The 22,837-nt window shown below is 42.1% G+C and overlaps 1 protein-coding gene across 5 annotated transcripts; it reads left to right on the forward strand.

The window, feature by feature from the left end:
- The first annotated feature begins 431 nt into the window (after positions 1-431).
- On the forward strand, positions 432-22,148 carry chd4b (chromodomain helicase DNA binding protein 4b). 5 transcript variants are annotated; one of them, XM_084358593.1, is made up of 40 exons: positions 432-703; positions 1,017-1,226; positions 1,668-1,792; positions 2,664-2,918; positions 3,006-3,121; positions 3,242-3,341; positions 3,468-3,678; positions 3,821-3,942; positions 4,074-4,197; positions 4,318-4,490; positions 5,036-5,281; positions 5,534-5,737; positions 5,865-6,076; positions 6,443-6,574; positions 6,667-6,766; positions 6,917-7,108; positions 7,534-7,734; positions 8,022-8,159; positions 8,655-8,776; positions 8,879-9,052; positions 9,825-9,966; positions 10,102-10,351; positions 10,439-10,563; positions 10,655-10,747; positions 10,842-10,983; positions 11,988-12,157; positions 12,414-12,603; positions 14,347-14,433; positions 15,381-15,472; positions 15,635-15,768; positions 16,070-16,214; positions 16,301-16,457; positions 17,015-17,100; positions 17,225-17,480; positions 17,563-17,619; positions 18,185-18,355; positions 18,458-18,566; positions 19,174-19,306; positions 19,403-19,598; positions 20,876-22,148. In XM_084358593.1, the coding sequence occupies exons 2-40, from the start codon at positions 1,163-1,165 to the stop codon at positions 21,076-21,078; spliced, it is 5,949 nt and encodes a 1,982-aa protein (XP_084214719.1). In that variant the 5' UTR covers positions 432-703; positions 1,017-1,162; the 3' UTR covers positions 21,079-22,148. The 5 variants fall into 5 exon arrangements, with proteins under 5 accessions (XP_084214719.1, XP_084214721.1, XP_084214722.1 ...); XM_084358595.1 differs by having other exon boundaries at positions 17,018-17,100; XM_084358596.1 differs by having other exon boundaries at positions 12,414-12,591.
- Positions 22,149-22,837: the final 689 nt, after the last annotated feature.

Raw genomic sequence — 22,837 nt, forward strand, 5'->3', positions numbered from 1 at the left:
AGTCACGCTCACTCTCAGGTGGATGCTCAGTGAGTATTATGGGCTGTCACCAGTGGACTTGAGCTCCCTTGGAGACCATGTGACTGGTATTTTTTCTTTCCTGGCTTTTTAGGAGTTGTATATTATGGGATGTATGCTGCTACTGCTGGAGTATTATGGTCTGTCGGGGAGCTGCAGGGAGGGGGTGTCACCATGACAACGGGGTTGCTAAGGGGGCTGGGACTACCAGTGGAAAGGGGAAGGAGTGTGCGTGCAAAGAGCCTGGTGCATGCACGTGTGGTGGTGGTAGTGTACGTGCGTATGTGCGTGCGCTCGCGCGCCTGGTGGAGGGGGGTGGGGGCAGGCAGAGTATTATGGTCTGTCCGTTGCGAGGTAACTATGCAGAGTCCTGTGTGAGTGTGGGAGGGGGGGATTATTATGGGATGTCTGCCCCCTTTGTGTGTTTGTGAGGATGTTAGCTAAGCTCTGCCTGTAAGGTTGGGGGAGAGAGAAGAGGGGGACGGAGCAACGTGTTTTGGGTCATTGACGGCTCATTTTTTTAATTTCGCTGATCACTGGTTCAGCCGGAGCTTAATGAATGAGCACTAAATGACAACAACTGCCGTGCAAACAGCCTGACTTGTATTAATTCCTGCACCGACAGAGAGAGAGAGGGAGAGAGGGAGGGAGCACACCTCGACCCGGGACTATTACACACACTACAGTAAGTTTCTAATGTGTGAAGGTTGGCTTTCAACGCTTAAACTTTTCTTTGATGTATTGTTTTAACTCGACAGCGCGAATTTGCCGCTCATACTTGAGACAATGATGGATGCCACACTTAACTTCATTCACTCCTGTGTAGAAAAATACCTGCGAATCAACAACACATAATGTCAAAGCGTGGATAATCTAGTTATCCAACTTGTTTGAGCACGCAGGTGGTCAATTACACGCAGTGTAAATAATGAGGAATAAAGCAAGGATTAGCTACCAACCAATGCCATTTATTTATTTATTTTTATTTTTTTCCCCAGCACCCTCCACCCCCTCCCTTCCTGGACACCCCCGGTCCATTCTCCAACAGTCCCACGTCATTTTCCCTCCTCCCTCGCCGACCGAGGAGCAAGGTTTAGGGGGGATTAATTCGACCAGCAAGGAATAAAATAAAAACGCTGGGAAAATGTCGGGCAGCGAGGATGAGAGGGAAGACTTCGGAGCCGCGGAGGAGCACTCACTTCTTCACGGTAAGCTCGCTTTTCTCCCTCTGAAGAAGGTCCATCTCTCTCTGTCACTTGAGCTCGCCGAGGCTAACGTTAGCTTAAAGCTAGCCATGAGTAGTCTGCTCGGGCCGTCCGTCACTCGCCGTCAGTTAGCTAACTTGTCAAGCAAGTGTTGATAGTTTTGCTTTCATTTCTCCAGCCCCTCATGTACCCCAAACCTCACACGTGTCCTCTCGAGTGCGGGCGTGAACTGTCAAAGTTTCAAACACACAAGTTTCAACCTGCGCTGTTGTGGCATTCACGGTGCATGTGTGTGTGCGTGCGTGCACGGGCATGGTGCTAAGTCGTGCCAGTGCGCGGGCTGCTCCTGTCTCCCACCGGCCTGCAGCACTGCCTCCCGTCCGTGTGTGTGTGTGTGTGTGCGCACCGTCTCCTCGCGCTAATTAAAAAGCGTGTCACCCGCAGGTGAGGACGAGCCGGAGGATGCTGTGTCTGATGTAGACGAGGTACCCAAGTCGAAGAAGAAGAAGAAAGCCAAGAAGAGCAGCCGTGAGAGCAGGAGCAGCAAGAGGCAGAGACCCATCAGAGAGGTTAGTTTGCTGTTTTTGACAAACTTTTCATGTTTGAAGTAAAGGATACTCCGAGATTTGACCAGGTAAACAATTCTCTCTGCAGCTGTCAACTCACCACGTGGGGTCACAACAGGGGGGAGTTTGGTGCCTGCCTAATAGGACACACTTAAGCAATTAGTAGGGACGCCTGTGAGTCAATTAGATCAGTTTAGGACCCACAGATCTACAGGACATTCACAAAACATCCCTAAGTGATGGATTTTATACAGCCAAATAGTGAGTTAATCCACGAGTTCACAGTGGACGGTAAACCAGCTGTGAAAAAGATTTAGAAATCATCTTTTCTGTGGATGTGTGATGAAATTATCAATATATTTATTTTGTGTTTTGTGAATATTTTTTGGTCCCCAAATATAATGCGACACATTTCATCTGACCTTTATTTCATATTCATGCTAGTGTACAACAAGAGTAGTAACTACATTTCCTGAAATTAGGTCTGCAACAAACAATTAGTTTAATTGTTGATTATATTATAAAGTATCTTTTGGTAGTGGAGAATGGAAGATGACACATTCAAAATGCTTGGTTTATCTAAACATCCAACTGTCCTAAAGGCAAACATATTCAGATAATGATGATACCAAGTGATCTAGTGCTGCAACAATAACTCAGTTTGTCAATCAATAGAAGATTAATCAATAAAATCAGTTCAAACCATGCATGGACCAATGCAGCTCCATTGATGACTTCCCCATCTTAAGTGGCATAATTATCACAATAAATCAAATATAAAGGAACAAACTTTAATTTATAATTTATATAATGTATAAAAGTATACAATACCAGTGTCTTCTTGTAATTTGCAAAGTTGCATTTTGTCTTGCAGGAGTTGCCAGTCAGCTCCCCGGAGCACCTGATTGGAGTCGAAGCAGCAGAGAGAGATGCAGACGAGGGAGGTGTGCGGTCAGAGAGTGAGGGAAGTGATTATGCCCCCGGGAGGAAAAAGAAGAAACGCTCCAGCTCTGCCAAAGATAAGAAGAAAGGAGGTGCGGCAGCAGAGAAAGGAGGCTCATCCAGCTCGAAGAGCAAACGCAAAGATCCAGAACCAGAAGATGACGAGGATGATGACGATGATTGCCAGGTAAAGATTTATTCAGATGTGATAGTTAGTTAATTCTGTCTTTCTGTCTTCATGACAAACTGACCTCTCCCTCTCGCCCCGCCTCAGCCTAAAAGCTCTGCCCAGCTGCTGGAGGCCTGGGGCATGAAAGACATTGACCATGTCTTTACTCAGGAAGACTACAGCTCCCTCACTAACTACAAGGCCTTCAGCCAGTTTGTCAGGTGAGTAAACCCATTTTATGTTAACCATAGATATTATTGTTTTCCTCAACCTTGTTTTTAAGGAACTATTAATGTATGAAAATAAGTTAACTATATTTCTTGTAAAATTTCTGTCCTTAGGCCTTTAATTGCAGCTAAGAACCCCAAAATTGCAGTGTCCAAGATGATGACGTTAATGATGGCTAAGTGGAGAGAATTCAGCACCAACAACCCTCTGAAGGTATTGCAATTACAAACAAGGTTGGAAGTCTGACTTATAATGAGTGAGTCATTCAGAATTGCTGTCCTCTTGTGTGTTTGACAGTAGAGACCAGAGTTTCTCACTCTGTGCCGTGTCCCCTTGTAGGGCTGTGCCACTGCCAATGCAGCCCTGGCAGCTGCCAATGTGGCTGCCGCTGTAGAGAACATGGTGGTGGCAGGGACAGACGGAGGGGCAGAGACCGGTGCTACCGCTTCACCTGCTACCACTCCTGCTCCAGCCCCTGCTCCTACACCTGCTGCACCCCCACCACCCCCGGCACCTCCGCTACGCAAGGCCAAGACCAAAGAGGGAAAAGGTAAAGTAGGATAAACGTAAAACACGAATATTTTGCTTTGTGTGATAATTGTGTCTTTGTGTCATGAAAATCTGCTATTTCAGAATGTTTTTAACTAGTTCAATTGTTGTATTGATTAAACTTTAATCTCTGTTCTTCTCAGGTCCCAACGCTCGCAAGAAGTCGAAGTCCGCGTCTAAGCCTCCGCCGAAACCCAAACCTAAGAAGGTGGCTCCACTCAAGATCAAACTGGGGGGCCTCAACAGCAAAAGGAAGCGCTCCTCTGTAATATACTTTCTGTTTGGCAGTTTTTTGCTTCCCTCTACCTCTGAGAATTAAACAATCTTTGAATCAGAATTTTGATAATATGTACCATAATATAACCTGGTGTTTCGCTCATTCTCAACGTCTGTCAGAGTGATGAAGATGAACCCGATGTCGACAGTGACTTCGATGATGGGAGTTTCTCCGTGTCAGATGGTTCCAACCGCAGCAACCGTCCCAAGAAGAAACCCAAGAGTGCGAAGAAAAAGAAGAAAGGTTCGCATGGAAATATTACAAAAATAAAAAGTTTGTTCTGTTATCTATGCATCAGGCCAGTGCAGGAGGTTTTATTTTGTTTTGTTGAATAAGATCATCATTGTCCTCACTTTCTTTCAGTGGAGACGGAGGACGGCGATGGCTACGAGACAGACCACCAGGACTACTGTGAGGTGTGCCAGCAGGGAGGAGAGATCATTTTGTGTGACACCTGTCCCAGAGCTTATCACATGGTCTGTCTAGACCCTGACATGGAGAAAGCACCTGAGGGCAAGTGGAGCTGCCCACACTGTGTGAGTACCGTGAGCTCAACTCTCTGTGCAGACCATTATATTGTATGTTAGAGAAGATTTTGTGTGATTCCTGAAGTATGAAACCGCAGGGCAAAAATTACACCTGTCTGTAAAATACTGCTGAAGTGTATCAGTGGAAAGTTGTATTGACAAGAGAGTTGATTGTTGGAAAATAGACTTTGTTAAAGGTGATTTTAACATTTTTATATGATCTCTTTGTCCTCTGCTGCCCCCCCCACCCTATTGCTCATGTTCTCGTCTATCCTCTCCTATTCCACACCACACGTCTCCCCCCCTCCCCCATCCCCCATTTCCTCTTCTTGTCCCTCCCCTCCCATTCCCTCCACTATCGCTCCACACGGCAACATGCACACGCACGCAATGCACCCCCCCACACACTCCCTGCGCTCTTGAAAATCACCCCACACCCCTCCCTTTTTTCCTTTCACTCTGTTCCGCATACCTTCCCTGCCTGTCTGCCCCCCCCGCCTTCCTCCCCCTCACACACTCACACCACCTCCCTCCGTCTGTAATTCTGCCACCAGGAGAAGGAGGGGATTCAGTGGGAGGCCAGGGATGAGCTCTCTGAGGCCGAAGGGGAAGATGAGGAAGACAGGAGGGATGAAGGGGTGGAGGAAGAAGATGACCACCACATTGAGTTCTGCCGGGTGTGCAAGGACGGAGGGGAGCTGCTATGCTGTGACACTTGCCCCTCCTCCTACCACATCCACTGCCTCAACCCTCCTCTCCCTGAAATCCCCAATGGAGAATGGATCTGCCCCCGCTGCAAGGTGAGTGATGTGCACTGGTGCACACAAGTCTGCGCATGCATGTGCTCATGTGGGTGTGTGGTGATGCAGATTCCATCTTGTGCATGCCCACAGCATTTTAGAGAAACCATGGCAGCCTTTTAGTTTTAATTTGCTGGTTTATCATGTCCTAAACTTGGTATTTTTCCAAACATAATTTTTTATCAGACAAATGGCATTTGCTAATTAACAAGCATCATATCCTTAATTATTTCCTCTCCTACTTCCTGACAGTGTCCGCCGATGAAGGGCAAAGTCCAGAAGGTTTTAACATGGCGATGGGGGGAGCCGCCAGCCCCCACGCCTGTCCCTCGTCCTGCTGACCTCCCTGCTGATGCTCCTGATCCCCCTCCGCTGGCGGGCCGCAGGGAGAGGGAGTTCTTTGTCAAATGGTGCAATATGTCCTACTGGCACTGCTCCTGGGTGCTGGAGCTACAGGTACCAAACACTCTCTGTAACTATATCCACGTGTAGTTGAGAATATAGATTTTTCTGTGCACTTCCCTCACATAGACTCACACAAACCTAATGGTCCTTTATTTATCTCCCTGCTGCTCGTCCTCAGCTGGAGCTGAACTGCCAGGTGATGTTCCGCAACTACCAGAGAAAGACTGACATGGACGAACCGCCGCCTGTGGATTTTGGCGGTGAGGGTGATGAAAACAAAAGCACCAAGAGGAAGAATAAGGATCCTCTCTTTATCCACATGGAGGAGGAGTTTTACCGTTATGGAGTCAAGATGGAGTGGCTGATGATCCATCGCATCCTCAACCACAGGTAGGACAAGTATAATCTCATTATAAATACACAGTTCATCTTTAAAAAGAAGCCTACTGTAGATTTTGTTTGCGCTGAAGGTGTGTAACCAGACTGAAATTGTATTTTAGCCTTCAAATTGTTGTGTTAACAGGTGATTATTCTGTTTTGATGTGAATTTCTTTAGTTAGTGCCTTAGAAATTGTACGTCTTAAAAAAAGCAAAAAGCACCTTACTACAATATAATTTAACCACCTAAGAAAGATGAATGAAGACAAACTTGTTTTTATTATTATCTATACTTGTTAACACCTGAAGAGCAAACACAGTAATCATGCGTTATCATAACTCCATCTTTTCTGTCTGTTTTTTTTCTTTTTATGTCAGTGTTGATAAAAAGAACAACGTACATTACTTGATCAAATGGAGGGATCTGGCTTACGACCAATCAACCTGGGAGAGCGAGGAGATGGACGTCCCAGAGTTTGACACCTACAAACAGACATATTGGAATCACAGGTAAGGGGAGATTTACAAAAGCCCAGATAATTATTCTGTTGTGGTACAGGTTGAAAATATGTTTTATCTCACATACTGTCATTGTCTTTCAGGGAGTTGATGGTGGGTGATGAGGGCAGACCCGGTAAGAAGATAAAGAAGGCAGTCAAAGTGAAGAAGGCAGAGCGACCACCTGCGAATCCAGTTGTAGATGTAAGTATTTTGAAACTTTGAACAAAATATAAATTAATGGTTTATTTATGATAACAGGAAGCAACACAGTCGAGCGCTTTCACTTGGCAGAATAAAAGCAGCTTGAATCAGGATGGATGTCGAATTGATATTCTTCTGTCTTCCTTCCAGCCCACCATCAAGTTTGATCGGCAGCCTGACTACCTGGACAGCACAGGAGGCACTCTGCATCCTTACCAGCTGGAGGGGTTGAACTGGCTGAGGTTTTCTTGGGCTCAGGCCACAGACACGATCCTGGCTGATGAGATGGGTTTAGGCAAGACTGTGCAGACGGCTGTCTTCCTCTACTCATTGTACAAGGAGGTAAGAATTATGATATTTTTGATTGTCTTCAAATAATTTTAAGCATGTTCTTCGTAATTAATAAGGCTAAAGATTGCTTTAAGCCTACTTATGCAAACATGTTAAATATAAAATGAAATAAAATGTATTTCCTGCAAGTTCCTGATGCAATTTTGTCCAATCTGCCCTCCCCTGTCAATCAGTGTTAGTGGGTGGGTTTGCAGACATGTGACACACAGTAACTCTGTCCATTAAAGGGGATGAGCTCTAAGTAAGGAACTCTATCCTAAAGGCAGGGCAAGACAATTACAGTTGTTTACATATCTTGAATTTTTGCTGAATAAACTGCGGCTGTGGCTCAGGAGGTAGTCTGGGCCAGCACCTGTAAAGCTCTTTGGATAAATGCAGCTATATAAATAACATGACTCTCTCTTTCACTCTTGCAGGGTCACTCCAAGGGTCCATTCCTGGTTAGCGCCCCCCTGTCCACCATCATTAACTGGGAGAGAGAGTTTGAGATGTGGGCCCCTGACATGTATGTGGTGACCTACGTAGGGGACAAAGACAGCAGGGCTGTCATCAGGGAGAACGAGTTCTCCTTTGAGGGAAATGCCATACGAGGCGGGAAAAAAGCATCCAAGATGAAGGTAAGGAAGAAGTAGAGAAAAGAGCAAGAATGATGATTAATTTGTTCAAGCTCTCTTAAAGGAAAAGTGATGAAAAGAATAGTCTGTTTGAATTTGTAGCCTGTAAACTAGCACTTGATTTCTTGTAAAGAATTGATGGCTACATTGCTGCTAAATTATATAAAAGTTCGACTAATAATTTTAGTTTGTGGTGCTATATTAACAGTGGAAACAATTCCTTACAGCCCTAGTAATTGTTTTTTCTGTTTTGCGGCTCTACTAATGTCCTCTTTGTCTGTGCTTTACAGAAAGACTCAACAGTCAAGTTCCACGTCCTGCTGACCTCCTATGAGTTGATTACCATTGACCAGGCTGTGCTAGGCTCCATTGAGTGGGCCTGTCTGGTTGTTGACGAGGCTCACAGACTCAAAAACAACCAGTCCAAGGTGATAACATATAGTACTTTCAAGTAGAATTCTGATTGATCAAAAATGTGTTTGCAACTGTATCACTCCTGTTTTTCACATGCTATAATCAGTCTTATAAAAAGTCCTGCTTGAGTAAAAGTAAAGATATCGTGTCAAAATATTACGTTGGTAAAAGTGAAAGCCACCCATAGGAGTATTACTTGAGTAAAAGTCTTAAAATATCTGATATTAAATGTACTCAAGTATCAAAGTAAAAGTAAATTATACACATGTTTGGCTCTGATGCAGCATCTAATCTGCAAAGTAACTAAAGTTATCAAATCAATGTAGTGTAAAAATAGAGGAAAAAGCAGGAGATGGAAAGTCAAACCACCTCAAAATTGTACTTAAGTACAGTACCTGAGTAAATGTGTTTAGTTACAGTCCACTCCTGGCTATAATGCTAACTGTTATGTGCTGTCATGTTTTTATTATTAAATCTGGTGCCTCTCCTTTCTCCCTGCCTGTTATTAGTTCTTCCGAGTGTTGAATAACTACCCGCTGCAACACAAGCTGCTGCTCACTGGCACTCCCCTTCAGAACAACCTGGAGGAGCTCTTCCACTTGCTGAACTTCCTGACCCCAGAGAGATTCAAGTTAGTAGCCCCATATGCGACTATATTGCAGATGCAATGAAAACACCCACGCTTCCCCTATGTTTATGTATTTTTCTTTTTCCTTTTTTTTTCTCTCTGCAGCAACCTGGAAGGGTTTCTGGAGGAGTTTGCAGACATTGCCAAAGAGGACCAGATCAAGAAGCTCCATGACATGCTGGGACCACACATGCTTAGGAGGCTGAAGGCTGATGTTTTCAAACACATGCCTTCAAAGACCGAGCTCATAGTTAGAGTGGAGCTGAGCCCCATGCAGAAGTAAGCTTAGAGACCATGTGTAGAAATATAGTTACAGTTGTTAAAGTATGCACCCATGAAAGTTAAAGCAGGCTACATACTGAAGACGATTGGTGTTTTCCCACTGGCACTTTTGGTCTCACTGAGGCAAACCAAGTCACAATGATTTGCATTTCCATTACCAGTTTTACTGTGCCAAGTTGAACAAAGCCACAACTGGGATGGACCTACCCTGGAGTAGGGCCTCTAGGCGGTCCGCAGAGACGTCCACCCAGTGACCACCCCCTTTTCTTCCTCAAACAAGCCTATGTTGCGAGACTTAACTCATGTCTGTGCAGGGAATCTGAGAGAAAGCTGCTTTTAGTTTAGTTTATCTTGTGTCGTGTTAAGTTACTGCTGGTGAAAACCTACCATTTCCTGATTTTGCTGATTCATAAAAGCTTCTAAATAACAAGACAACGGAGGAGTTTTATTGTAAAGAATTTGCAGGAAATTAAACTTTTTTTGATAGTGCTGTAGGGAGGAAGAGTGTTTACAGCCGATCCCCTGACCGCTACACAACCCAAGCACGTCATCAGTTAAATTCACACCTTCAACAGGTAGCCCTGTTCTAATGAAGATGCAAATCCTGGGCTGATGAGCCGAGTGAAACCAAGTAGAGCCAGGCCGACACATGTGATATATAAACACTATATGGGTTGGCATTATTCATTTCTAAAAGTTCTGGATCGTGTAGAGTTTAAAGTTTTCTTTTCTCATTAGTTTATAACATTGTGTCTGTGTTCTAACCCAGGAAATACTACAAGTTCATCCTGACTCGTAACTTTGAGGCCCTGAACACTCGTGGAGGAGGAAATCAAGTCTCTCTGCTGAATGTGGTGATGGACCTGAAAAAATGCTGCAATCATCCCTACCTCTTTCCTGCAGCTGCCATGGTACGATTTAAGTCTTTTTTACACAATTATATGGAAACAAATAGTTTCTTGTGTTCTGTTATCACACTGAACTATGTCTGCATATTGAAAAATGTTTAAATGCAGTTGTATTCAGAATGTTTCTCTGGATTGTAGGAGGCGCCGAAACTTCCAAATGGCATGTATGAGGGCAATGCTTTGACCAAGTCCTCAGGAAAACTGACGCTGCTGCAGAAGATGATGAGGAAGCTGAAGGAAGGGGGCCACAGGGTTCTGGTCTTCTCCCAAATGACCAAAATGCTAGACCTTCTGGAGGACTTCCTGGAAAACGAAGGATACAAATATGAGAGAATTGATGGAGGAGTCACTGGCAACTTGAGACAGGAGGCCATCGATCGTTTTAATGGTGAGACATAGACATAGACTGTTTGTGTAGTCTAAATCAGCTGGTATGGTGTCTTATCAGTGTTCTGACTTTCTGTCCCCTTTTCAGCTCCCGGTGCTCCTCAGTTTGCTTTCCTCCTCTCTACCAGAGCTGGCGGTTTGGGCATCAATCTCGCCTCCGCTGACACCGTCATCATCTACGACTCTGACTGGAACCCCCACAATGACATCCAGGTATATAAGCTCTACATCTCACATCCACGGCAGTATGTTTGTTTATGATAGGATGATATTTTGATGTTTGTTTCATGCTTGTCCTTCGTAGGCGTTCAGCAGAGCTCACAGAATCGGCCAGAACAGGAAAGTGATGATTTATCGCTTCGTTACCAAAGCCTCTGTGGAGGAGAGGATCACACAGGTCTGTGAGAAGGAACACTGCAAGAGATAACACACAGACCATGACAGGATTCTGTGATCACCTGCTCACCGGTTGTCTGTCTTCCCTTTACCAGGTGGCGAAGAAGAAGATGATGCTCACCCATCTGGTGGTGCGTCCTGGTCTCGGCTCCAAGACTGGCTCCATGTCCAAACAGGAGCTCGATGACATCCTCAAGTTTGGAACTGAAGAGCTGTTCAAGTATGAACTTGGAGAAGGTGAGTCGACTTTAATCACATGAATCTATTCTTAATCTGTTTATAATGTTTATTTGCATTTCATTTGTTATCACGACAGTAACCTGAATATCTTTTATTTCAAACAAAAAATATATTTGAGGATGTCACCTTGGGCTGTTGAGTTATTTTTTTTTCACCATTTTGTGGCATTTATGGATCAACCAACTAATTCAATTGATCGAAAAATGTTTGACAACTTGATAATGAAAATAATCGTCAGTTTATAATATAAATAAGTCCCATTAAGATGTAATTTACAAGAGAGACCTGAGAACACATGTCGGTCAAAAAATACAATTCAAGAAGCACCGTGTCATAATTAAAATATTATCAATAATTATGTGATGATCAATATTCAATCGTGATGAATAAAGATACAGTAATAGTAACACAATATTAATGTATGATAAATATCCTTAAATTAATTAATACACATAAGGCATTAAAACCAGTTTAACGCCCTGTTAAAAACATTTGCAGCCCTGCAGAACATCAGAGGTGACTCATGAATCAGATCCGGGCAAATTCACATTGATATTGGCAATTATGAGCAAAATCCAATTTTGAGCCATTGCTTGTTTTAAACCATTCTGATCTAGTGTCATATCAATCATAAACCAATATTATCCATGGCTTGCTGCAGCCTATTTGTGAAAGTCGTGAATTATATTTTATTGTTTGCTTGTTTTTCTGAAAAAAAAAAAAAAAAGAAAGCCATTAGTGTAAATCTGTTATTGTTGTTTGAAAACCTAAATTGGATAGGTTTTTGATAATTTAAATGTACTTTACTGCACATTGTTATGCTTGTGTTTTGCAGATAAGCAGTACTCTAACACTAGTTTGATTTGATAGTTTGATTTGAGGGATTGAGGCTGAACACGGGGAGTGACTTGGGTGGAAAGATCATTTCATCACTGGAATATCTGATGTCTGATTTCTGATTTCTTCTTCCTGTATTTATATTTGACTTATCGTTCTTTTAGGGGACAACAAGGAGGATGACAGCAGTGTGATCCACTACGATGACCATGCCATTGACCGCTTGCTTGACAGGAACCAGGATGCCACAGATGACACTGAGCTCCAGAGCATGAACGAGTACCTCAGCTCGTTTAAAGTGGCCCAGTATGTGGTCAAAGATGAAGACGACGAGGTATGAGCTTCCCAACAAAATGTAGGGTGAATATATAACTTAATATAAGTTGATTGTATTTTTCAACTTTTTTATAACCAGGAACAAGATGCCTGTCAAAAAATGTCCTGAAATGAATGCATTTTAGTCTTAAATGCAGCTTCAGACACAGACCAAGCTTTGACCTAGATCTAGCATTATTCTAAGCTAAATCCAAAGGCTGTGTGTGCATTCTTAATATATACATCATATTAATTGCTCTTGGCCTTTTTTTGAGGAGGAGGAGGTGGAGAGAGAGGTGATCAAGCAGGAGGAAAGTGTTGATCCCGATTACTGGGAGAAACTTCTCCGTCACCACTATGAGCAGCAGCAAGAGGATCTCGCCCGAAATTTGGGCAAAGGCAAACGAACTCGAAAGCCGGTCAACTACAATGACGGCTCCCAAGAGGAACGAGGTATTAGACAGGGTACAGAACAATATCTAAAGCAACCTCTTCTTGTGTGTGTATGTGTTGTGCAGTGCTGTTGGTGATGTTGTGTTGGTGCTGCAGATTTACTTCTCGCTCAGAACATGCATGTTTAACAGCGTGAATTGAGGAAAGGAACATTACAAAGTTGTCTGGGTAAATTTTGTTAAATAATATCTCTTCAGAATCTCTTCAGATCTGAAACATAGTGATGTATGAAGAACTGCCTCGATTTCTCCTCGGTGCAGTTATCCAGCTGACTTTGTAATCCTGCTTTATGAGATATGTGCAAACTAAATAACCAGAGTAAGAATCACTGAAGTAGTGAGTTCAGGTCCTATTTAATTAATTTATAGTTGTATTAATATAATCCAAACCAATTACAGAAATGACCCCAAAGAGGGTGCTAGTATAGCACAACTGTTGGCCTCGCCTGTTTGATTGTTAGAACCAAAAACAAGGAGCAGTAGCAGATTTTGCAGGATAGAAAGGACGTCAGCATCAGACCAATAGTAGATACAGTTTTACTGATTCACTTGCAAGTAGGCAAGGCAACCTTGTATCACACTACATACATCAGGGCAATTCACTGAGCTTAACAGGGTAATAGAGAGACCGAAAAGGTAAAATATTTACTGTTTTGAAAAAGTTGATGCAAGCAATCCAAGAGATCAAAAATTTCAAAGTAAACTAGTTCAGTTTGAATAAACTGAAAATAAAAAGATTAAAGAGCACAGCAAATCTAATCAAATCGAAGTTTATAGCTGTTACTGGGTAACAAATGTTGTAGCCTTGACTTAAAAATTGTTAGTTTTCAGGGCTTGTCTAATATCAGATGGTAGGTTATTTCAGGTCTGCGTTGGATGATAACAAATTGCTGCATCATCATATTTTGTATTTATTCTTCCTGGGACAACCAGTGGATGTCCTCAGGACTATTGGAGGTTGATATACTACAAGCACATCAGAGATGTGTTGGTTTTTAGCCTAAAAATAAACAGCTATTGCATTTGTAACCGTCATCACATCTGTTTGGATGAATATATTTCTATCAATCTATTAAATAAAAATGTATAATGATTCAACAATATTGCACAAAAAGAAGCATTACAGCTGCATGTTTATATTTTCTCAGAAAATAGAGCAATGACGTAAGCCTACGAATGTAAAATTTTACTGGCAAAACCAAATTGAAGTAAAACCATAATAAACATTCTCTTTCCATCCTCATCCCTTTCGGTTCGCTTTATACAGACTTATTTGAACAAAGTGAATACAAGATTACAAAGACAGCAGCAGCGGACTATTAAAAAAATATTTACTAAAAAAATGTAATTTAAAGAATTCTTCTGCACAAAGAGTAAATCATCAGCACTGTATGTTATGTGTGTTGAATGTTGTGACTTGAATTTGTTGTCATGTTGTGGTTTATTTTATCTATCAGGCAGTACAAACTAAAAATCACTTAGGCTTAATCCAAAGCAGACAAACAACAGGTGTAACTGTACTCATACACATTAAGAATAAGTTCTAGTCTAAAGTTAAATGATAAAACGATTCCCTTGTTGATTTTGGGAATATTTAATAAAACTGTGGTTCTGCAGCAGTGGCTCCCCCTGCTGGCTAAAAGCCTGGATGACTAATTTAATGGGGCTGCGTCTCCACAAGGAGTTTGGATGTTGCCATGGATCAATATTTTTATTTTCTCCCTCCTTAATGTTTCTCTATCTTTGCTTATTTCAGACTGGCAGGAGGATCAGTCTGATAACCAGTCTGACTACTCGGTGGCCTCGGAGGAAGGCGACGAGGACTTTGATGAACGGAGTGAAGGTAAAGCTCAGCATTTTCATCACTGCTGTTAAGAGAAGAGCGAGTGTGCTGGAGTGTGATTGCAACCAAATTCCAAGTTATTATGTTAACATATAGACGATACATTGAAGTTAGTCATTAAGATGTACCTGAGTTTAAGATCTTAAGGACTTTCCTGTTAATAAGGAACCTCTACTGTCCCAGTTCTTTCATCCACTAACATCCTTCAAACCACCCCTGCAGATGTTTATTCAGATTCAGACGACAGCTATGATGTCCTCATTGACAACCTCAACAACAACTCAGGGAAAAACACTTGTATCTGCGCCATCTGTGTTGGGCGTACAGATGCAAGAGAAGAGAAAAGGAAAAAGAGAAAGGAAGAAAAGAGAAGGAAAAGAGCAAAAAAACAGGAAAAGCAAAGAAGGAAACAGGGAAAGAAAATTCAAATGAATGGTTTCTCGGCCAGCTGAACTGTCCACTTGCACTTTAAAGGGATCGTTTGTGTTCATTTCAACTGTTAATTAAGTTCTTTTGAAATGCACTTTACACAGTTTTCTTCCAAACTTATTTAAGAACAAATTGTTCCCTTTGTATTTATACAGTTTCTATAAGTTTATACAAAACAATGTACATGTTTTGTTTTGATTGTATTTAATAATGGCTCTGTTACTTCACTTTCATTAAATGAAGTATAACAAATGACCACTTTCAGTTGTTAATGTTCTGAAAGTTTTACGCTTCAAGAAGCATTGAATGTAGAAGTGCCGAGAGATTGTGAGGAGGGAGAGCTTCAGCAGGATCAGATTGTGCCGTGACGAGCCGTAAGTGGAATATCCTCACCGAGCACTATAGGACGTTAAGAACACACATGATGATACAAAATCGAGTTTGATTTTAACTTCACAGCTTCAGTGAAACGTTGCTGCCTTGAATATGTTTCTGTAACTGTCTCATTTTGTTTTCAGCTAATGCCCGCAGACCAAACCGTAAAGGGCTGAGGAACGATCGGGACAAACCTCTGCCTCCACTGCTGGCCAGAGTGGGCGGGAATATCGAGGTGAGTTCCTACAGATGACAAATGACCTAACAACAAAATGCAAAGCGAGGATGAAGGCCTTGAACGTGGCCTCTTATCACATGTTCTTTATGTCACCTCACCTTCTGTTATTTCCTTTAAGCATTTGCAAACATCTTGACCCTTTTTTTCCTTACCTGTCAGGTTTTGGGCTTCAATGCACGACAGAGGAAGGCTTTCTTGAATGCAGTGATGCGTTATGGGATGCCTCCCCAGGATGCTTTCACCAACCAGTGGCTGGTCAGGGACCTTCGAGGGAAGTCTGAGAAAGAGTTCAAGTGAGTTTCAAATTGATATTTTTCTGCTCACTTGCATATTAAACCTCAATACTTTTGGTATTATTACACAAACTGTGTCTGGAGCACAAAGTAGTGAAAACTGTCCAGTACCGAAACTAAAGCAGGTCAGAATCATAACCTTTTCTACTTAATCTTCAATTGCAGTGTTCCTGATTTTAAACTTCAATTTGCTTGTATTTGCAGACCTTTCTGTCAAACCTGTGTCTGACTCACAGATTTTGACATTTTCCGTATAAATATTCATGGTTACATCTCTCCACCTTCTTCTCCACACTCTCAGGGCCTATGTGTCTCTGTTCATGCGTCACCTCTGTGAGCCGGGGGCTGATGGAGCTGAAACTTTTGCGGATGGTGTCCCACGCGAGGGTCTGTCCCGGCAACATGTGCTCACCCGTATTGGTGTGATGTCACTCATAAGGAAAAAGGTATGATTTACCTCAAAATATGTTGAAATAATAAAAGTATTTAAACACTGAGCTGTGGACTGATAGGTTCACATGTTGATGAACAGGTGCAGGAGTTTGAGCACGTGAACGGTCAGTGGTCGATGCCCTGGATGGCCGAGCTGGAGGAGAACAAGAGAGCTGCTGCTCTGGCTGCAGGTGAAGACCCGAAGACTCCTTCTACTGGGACACCTGCTGACACTCAGCCCAACACTCCCATCCCAGGTACACACACCCCCTTCATACTTAGTCTGGATTATTAAAACAACATGTTAAATTCCCTTTGAGTTCTTTCAACGTAGAAACAAACGATTACTACAGTCAGATAATTTCATTTCAGCTTCATGGTGCACAAGCTGTAGTTAGACTGAAAGAGAAACTTCTGTTGCGATGACAACCATCACAGACACATAAAATATATACTGTATGTTGTAACACTTTTCTTGTGGGGATCCTTTAACAAATGACATGCATTTCCTTTTCCTCTCTGCCTAACCTCAGCATCACATGCTTTGCCTCTAACTTTTAAGTTTGAATTGTAAAGTTTTTTGAGTTGCACTGAAACATATTCTGTTATCATTTCGTCTCAGTTCAGTCCCAAATAAAAGTACGTCTTGACTGCCGGCTCACTCCCTGATCAGAAAACAAACAATGACTTCACAAGACAGACTTTTTTGGCCTATTCAACCATTTAGCCTCGGAACTGTAATTATTTATTGAGTGACAGCTACAACAGAGACGGGATATAAATACTCACTTTGCAGTGTGTTCTGCTTTGTTAGAAGATTTGTCTAAATCAGACGACAAGGAAGAAATGAAGAAGGAGGGTGAGGATGGCAAAGGAGCCAAGAAGGGAGATGATCCAGAGGTAAATTCTGCTTTTATATCCATGTCACTCGTTTTTGTTGTCTAATCAGTTTTGAGCAGTGACATTATACTTGTATTTGCAGATTTTTCTAATCTGAAAGTGGCTACCCCTTCTCTCCTTTTAGATTATTGAAATCCCGGATGAGTCTGAAAAATCCCCTGTCCTTGAAAAGAAAGAAGGCGAGGTAGACGCCACTACAGCGAAGGAGGAGAAAGAGAAGGAGACAGGAAATGGAGATGAAGGCAAGGAGAAGGAGGCTGAAGATGCGAGCAAGGAGAAAGAAGAGAAGGAGAAGACTTCAGAGACAGACAAGGACACTCCTGAGGTGAAGGGCGAAGGTTCGGAGGGCAAGACGGAGTCAGAGGAGGACAAGGTTAAAGGTGAGGCAGGTGTTCTGTGTTTTTTCACTGTGTCTCGCTTCCTTTGTTTTATGTCTTTCTGACAGTTCTTCTCTTGTTTCAGCTGAGGAGGGAAAAGATGAGAAGATGGACACCAGTTCCCCAACAGAAGAGAAGAGAGGTGCATACATGTCACCACTCTCTCACACACACTTTGCAATGAAAGGAAATTTAAAAGTTAATAGTGTCGAATTAGAATTTATGAGGTCTTAATTGACACAAACTTTTCATCTTATTTCATTTATCTTTTAATTTTCATTTCTTTTTGTAAAAATTAGTCAAGCTCTTCTGCATCAAAGTCCACTTTTCTGTTGTTGGAAATCTATAAATATAATAATGTCGTTTTACTTTATGCCTGCACTTACTTGTTGGCAAAATGTTAGAGGAACCTAAAAATAAAGAGCACTCTAATAATGATATACTGACATAAAACCTGCCTCTCGATTACTTATATATTACTAACCTTTATATTTACCTGCTATGCTTGAATAAGAATGATCCGTTCAAAAATCAGCCTCTAATTTGGTTAAAAATTACCTTGAAATGTCTGAAAAAGCATTTAATTAAGGCGTCCGTAGAGATCCTGTAAAAACGTACACATCAAACGTCAATAATTTAATTCCACCCATGTGTCTTTAATGAGTCTTAAACTTTGCTGCTGACATGTTTCTGTTGTTTCCTCACAGAACAAAAAGAGGAAAAGGACGGTGTGAAAACAGACGAGTTTAACAAACTGCAGAACGGAGAGAACACCAAAGAAGGAGCAACAGCTGCGCCGGTGGTTAACGTCAGTGAAGAGAAGAAAAAAGCCACCAAGCAGAGGTTCATGTTCAACATTGCTGACGGCGGATTCACAGGTGGACACACACACACACACAAACACTTTTTTGTCCTCTCTCTTTCTCTTCTCTTTTTTCTATTTAGTTTCTGTCGTTTGACCTTTCTGTCGTCCTCTCCAGAGCTTCACTCTTTATGGCAGAACGAAGAGAGGGCAGCCACCGTTACCAAGAAGACCTTTGAGATCTGGCACCGTCGCCATGACTACTGGCTGCTGGCTGGCATCATACAGTATCCTTTCAAACGGGCACACAGATCCTGTTAAACTCTCATGTGTGATTGATATCTTCCCATCACATTAGAAATTAAATTCTTAGTTGACTAATTCATTAAATGGAGATGTTTTGGTTCTGACTTCTTATATATGAATATATTTGCTGGTCTTTTGAGGCCACTTTGATAGAAAGTTGAAAATCTGTGGGGTATCTTTGCTGTTGGCTCGACAGCACTACTCATTTGAAGGGGTTAGTCTGGGGTTTGGGAATTTAACTGTTAGTATGAAGTACACAAAAGCCATGCTGCACTTTCAGCCCTTCTTTTATAGTCTGCTGTAGCGAGAGTGAGGTGTTTATGTGGATTAATAATTAATTAGTCTGATTTATTCAAAAGACCACAAATTAAAGCCAGGTTCTCCCAGGAAGGGTGTTTTCAAAATAAGAGGAGGAAGTTAACTTCAATTAATTAGTTTAGGAATATTTGTAGTGCACATTGATTTGCCCAAGTCCCTAAGTATAAACGTATCCACACACAATAATCAGCATTTATTGCTGTATTATAATCCTTCACAAGACCCTCATGAGACAGTTATGTTGTTACACTTGACCTTGGCGTCTCTCAGACACGGCTACGCTCGCTGGCAGGATGTGCAGAACGATGTGAGGTTTGCCATCCTCAACGAGCCCTTCAAAGGGGAAATGAGCAGAGGAAACTTCCTGGAGATCAAGAACAAGTTTCTGGCCCGCAGGTTCAAGGTGAACTGAGTGCACTGACTATTATCACGTTACTTCACTGTCTGTGTTTCTGTCAAATCTCACTGGTCATGTTGTGTTTCTTTGCTTCCTGTATAGTTACTGGAACAGGCGTTGGTGATTGAGGAGCAGTTGCGTAGGGCAGCTTACCTGAACATGACAGAGGACCCGGCCCACCCCTCCATGGCCCTCAACACTCGCTTCAGTGAGGTCGAGTGTCTCGCAGAGTCCCACCAGCACCTCAGCAAGGAGTCCATGTCTGGAAACAAGCCTGCCAATGCAGTTTTGCATAAAGGTAAAACATTATGAGGGTTCTCATTGACCTGGAATAGAACAAATTGATCATCAAGGAAAATAGTTTAAACTATTATAAATTGTCATCTTTCAATAATTTTCCTTTATCTTGAATTGAACAGTCTGTTGCGTCTAATGCAACAGTTTCCATTCCTATAAAAAACTACGAATAAGCAGAAGTTGTGTTTGTGTGTGTGCTGTCATGATGGTATCAGTAGCAGGGAAAAAGGAGCTATTATGTAAACACATATTTAAATTTGTGGCCCTAATAATAGCTGCCAATGTAACCAGCAACAGATGGACATGTGCAACGCTGTGGTTAAAAATACAACAGCTCTTTCATTACCTCTTCAGAAAATAAAAACTACACCCACCCGGTCGCCATCTTTGGGGTTCTCTCGACCTCTAATTGGATGGAGGAAGCTTTTTGTTAATTATGTCGCTAATCAAAACCAACGGCAACAACGCAACAGGTGCACTTTGATGTTTGTACAAAACAATGGCTTGAGTAGGCCTACGTTGAATAGGACAGGTTGCATCATAATCGGTGTATTTACAGGAGGGATGTAACACCATAGAGCGTCTCTCTCTTTCTCTGCAAAGCATGTGTGATTGACAGGAGACAAGAGAGGAAGCGCAAGGGCAGATTGTCCACTAGATAATTGATCGCGGATGGCACCTTTCTCTTGGATGGTTAAAAGAAATTTAAGTGAAAACTGCTGAAATGGGTCGCCAAATATACCTGGGTGGGTGTTTATATACCTGGGTGGCTCACCCAAGTAAAATCTGTATGTGTGAAACACTGCATAAAGCACCTTCATTTGTAACTCTCAATATTAAAAGAGGTTTAAGTGATTAAAATGGATTAAAAAAATCTACAGTCACACTGCTAAAAATCTATTAAAGAAGATGTAAATAGATTAAAAGGGATCAGCTTTTCTAGTTTCAAGAGTTTTAGCACAATGACAGTAAAATGTCTGATTAAATGCTGGTTGTTAGCAACTTTGTGGACTGCTGTTAGCCTGCTAGCTACATTAGCTTAGGCAGTGCATGTTTACAACCCTGCCAATACCATTTCCTGTCCCGTTCTGCATTTTGTTGCACCATTTGTGTAATTTCTGTCAGATAGAATCTGGTCTGACTCCAGTTTAACACTAAAATATGGTCATTTTAAATCTTAAAGTTCACCAGACACAAAAGCAACTAAAAAACTAAAACAGTCCTGCATTTTGATTATCATGATGGTGCTCATAGCTGATTTAGTTGTTGTATTTCCAGTTCTCAAACAGCTCGAGGAACTGCTGAGTGACATGAAGGCTGACGTCACGCGTCTCCCGGCAACCATCGCCAGGATACCCCCTGTCGCTGTGCGGCTGCAAATGTCCGAGAGGAACATCCTCAGCCGACTGGCCAGCCGGGGCCCCGAGGTCACCGCTCAGAACCAATCACAGACCTCACAGCAGATGCAGGTGCAGCGCTGACCAATCAGCTCACACGTTTCACTCTCACTGACTGAGGCCAGTCGCTGTCACCTCACCGCCATGTAGCAGACGTCCTCCCCCTCATCCACCATGTACAGCACAGTCAGGTTAGTCCTCCTCGTTCTGCACCCACAACCCATCTCTGGACTCAGAAGAGCTTCAGCTGTGCTGCTGGATGTGAAAAGACTGAACCTTTTAGATGTAGGATGGGAGCGAATGGAAGAATCACTACTTTCTGTGGCAGACTAGAGACAAGTCTTTCTCCTCCACTGGGATTCAGATTCAACTCCTGTAACCTGAGCACTGTCGGACTGCGGGAAGCTCCCCTGACCTGTCCTGCTCTGTCTTTACAGCAGGGTCAAACGTGTGTTTGTAACTATATGTAACATGAAGCTGAAGACGTTAGACAGGAGAAGAAGCAGCATGTTTGGAGTATACTGGTGCTTTGTAGTAATTTTTTGGATTATTAAAGAATTCAAGGGATTTTATTGTGCTCATTTTCACCTTTAGAAAATTGTGAAACTTTTTTTTTTTTTAAAAGTCATTCAACTCTGGTGTCCTCACCTGTATGTGTGTGTGTAGAGAGGATGAATGTTTCCAGTACGTATGTATAAAATAGGGCATATTAACGTGCACCTCTACTGCAGAATACTGACACTGAGAGACTGTTACTGTCACTTTTCTATCAGTCGGTCAGGTCTGTTACCTCCTCCTGCCTCCTTACCCTCTATCCCAAACCTCCACCTCTCTCGTCGTCAGGTGACCCAATCCAGGATCAGCTCTCTGTGCTCAAACCCAAACAAGCACCTCGACATTCCTAACGGCATCACAGATTCCCCCCCTGGAAACTCCCCCTGCGTTTGCCCGAAATACGGACATGCAGTAGCTCCACAGCTTCTAGGTACTTGGCATGGTTCTGAGAACGATGGCAATCTTTAAGTTAATTTAATTTCTTACTGTCCGTTGTTATGTTGTTTTACATTAAATACAATATTATTATTATGGTTACCACCTTGTTGTTTTTATCATTGCTGTTCGTTTTTATGGACTACAATAAAAAGTCAACAGTTTTTTCATGTTTTTGTCAGTTTTTTAAAGAATTACTTACATATTTTTGGTAGCGCTCGACCAAAACCCGTTTTTTGGGGGCAAATGCAGATACCAACATTAGGAAATAAAAAATTCTGATATTGATATATGGGCCGATATATATATACTCTGAAATATATATATTATGTGACATATGTAATAAAAGCTGGAAATATTACAGTTAAACAATAATCCATATTGTCCAAAATAACATCAGTGCACTGTGACAGTAAATGTCACTAGGAATGTAATAATTAAAAATGACTGTAATCATCTATTTCTGCATTATTTTCTGGAAAAGAGTTTCAATATCGGCGCAAATAGGACAACATAAACACCAACACGGTATATGTGTGATACGCCTCTAACAGCTGATGAAGTCCGCAGGATACTATTTTTTTTTTTGTCATCTCAACAGTTGGACTGATTGTCATGACATTTTCGACAGACCCTGGGAGGGTTAATCCTCGGATTTTTGCGCTTGCGCCACCCCGACATGGACATTTGCTGCACGATATGGACAAAAAATCATATTGCCATCATTTTAATAAATCTGATTCACAACAAGTAGGAAAGATAATTTTTGCATAGCAATTAAAATTTTCATTTATTTGGGTCTGCACCAAACAAACCTGGCAGGGACGTCTCTGCAGCACTACTGTACTTAATT

Source organism: Pagrus pagrus, assembly GCF_965226575.1.
Source record: "Pagrus pagrus genome assembly, chromosome: 7".
Lineage (NCBI taxonomy): Eukaryota > Metazoa > Chordata > Actinopteri > Spariformes > Sparidae > Pagrus > Pagrus pagrus.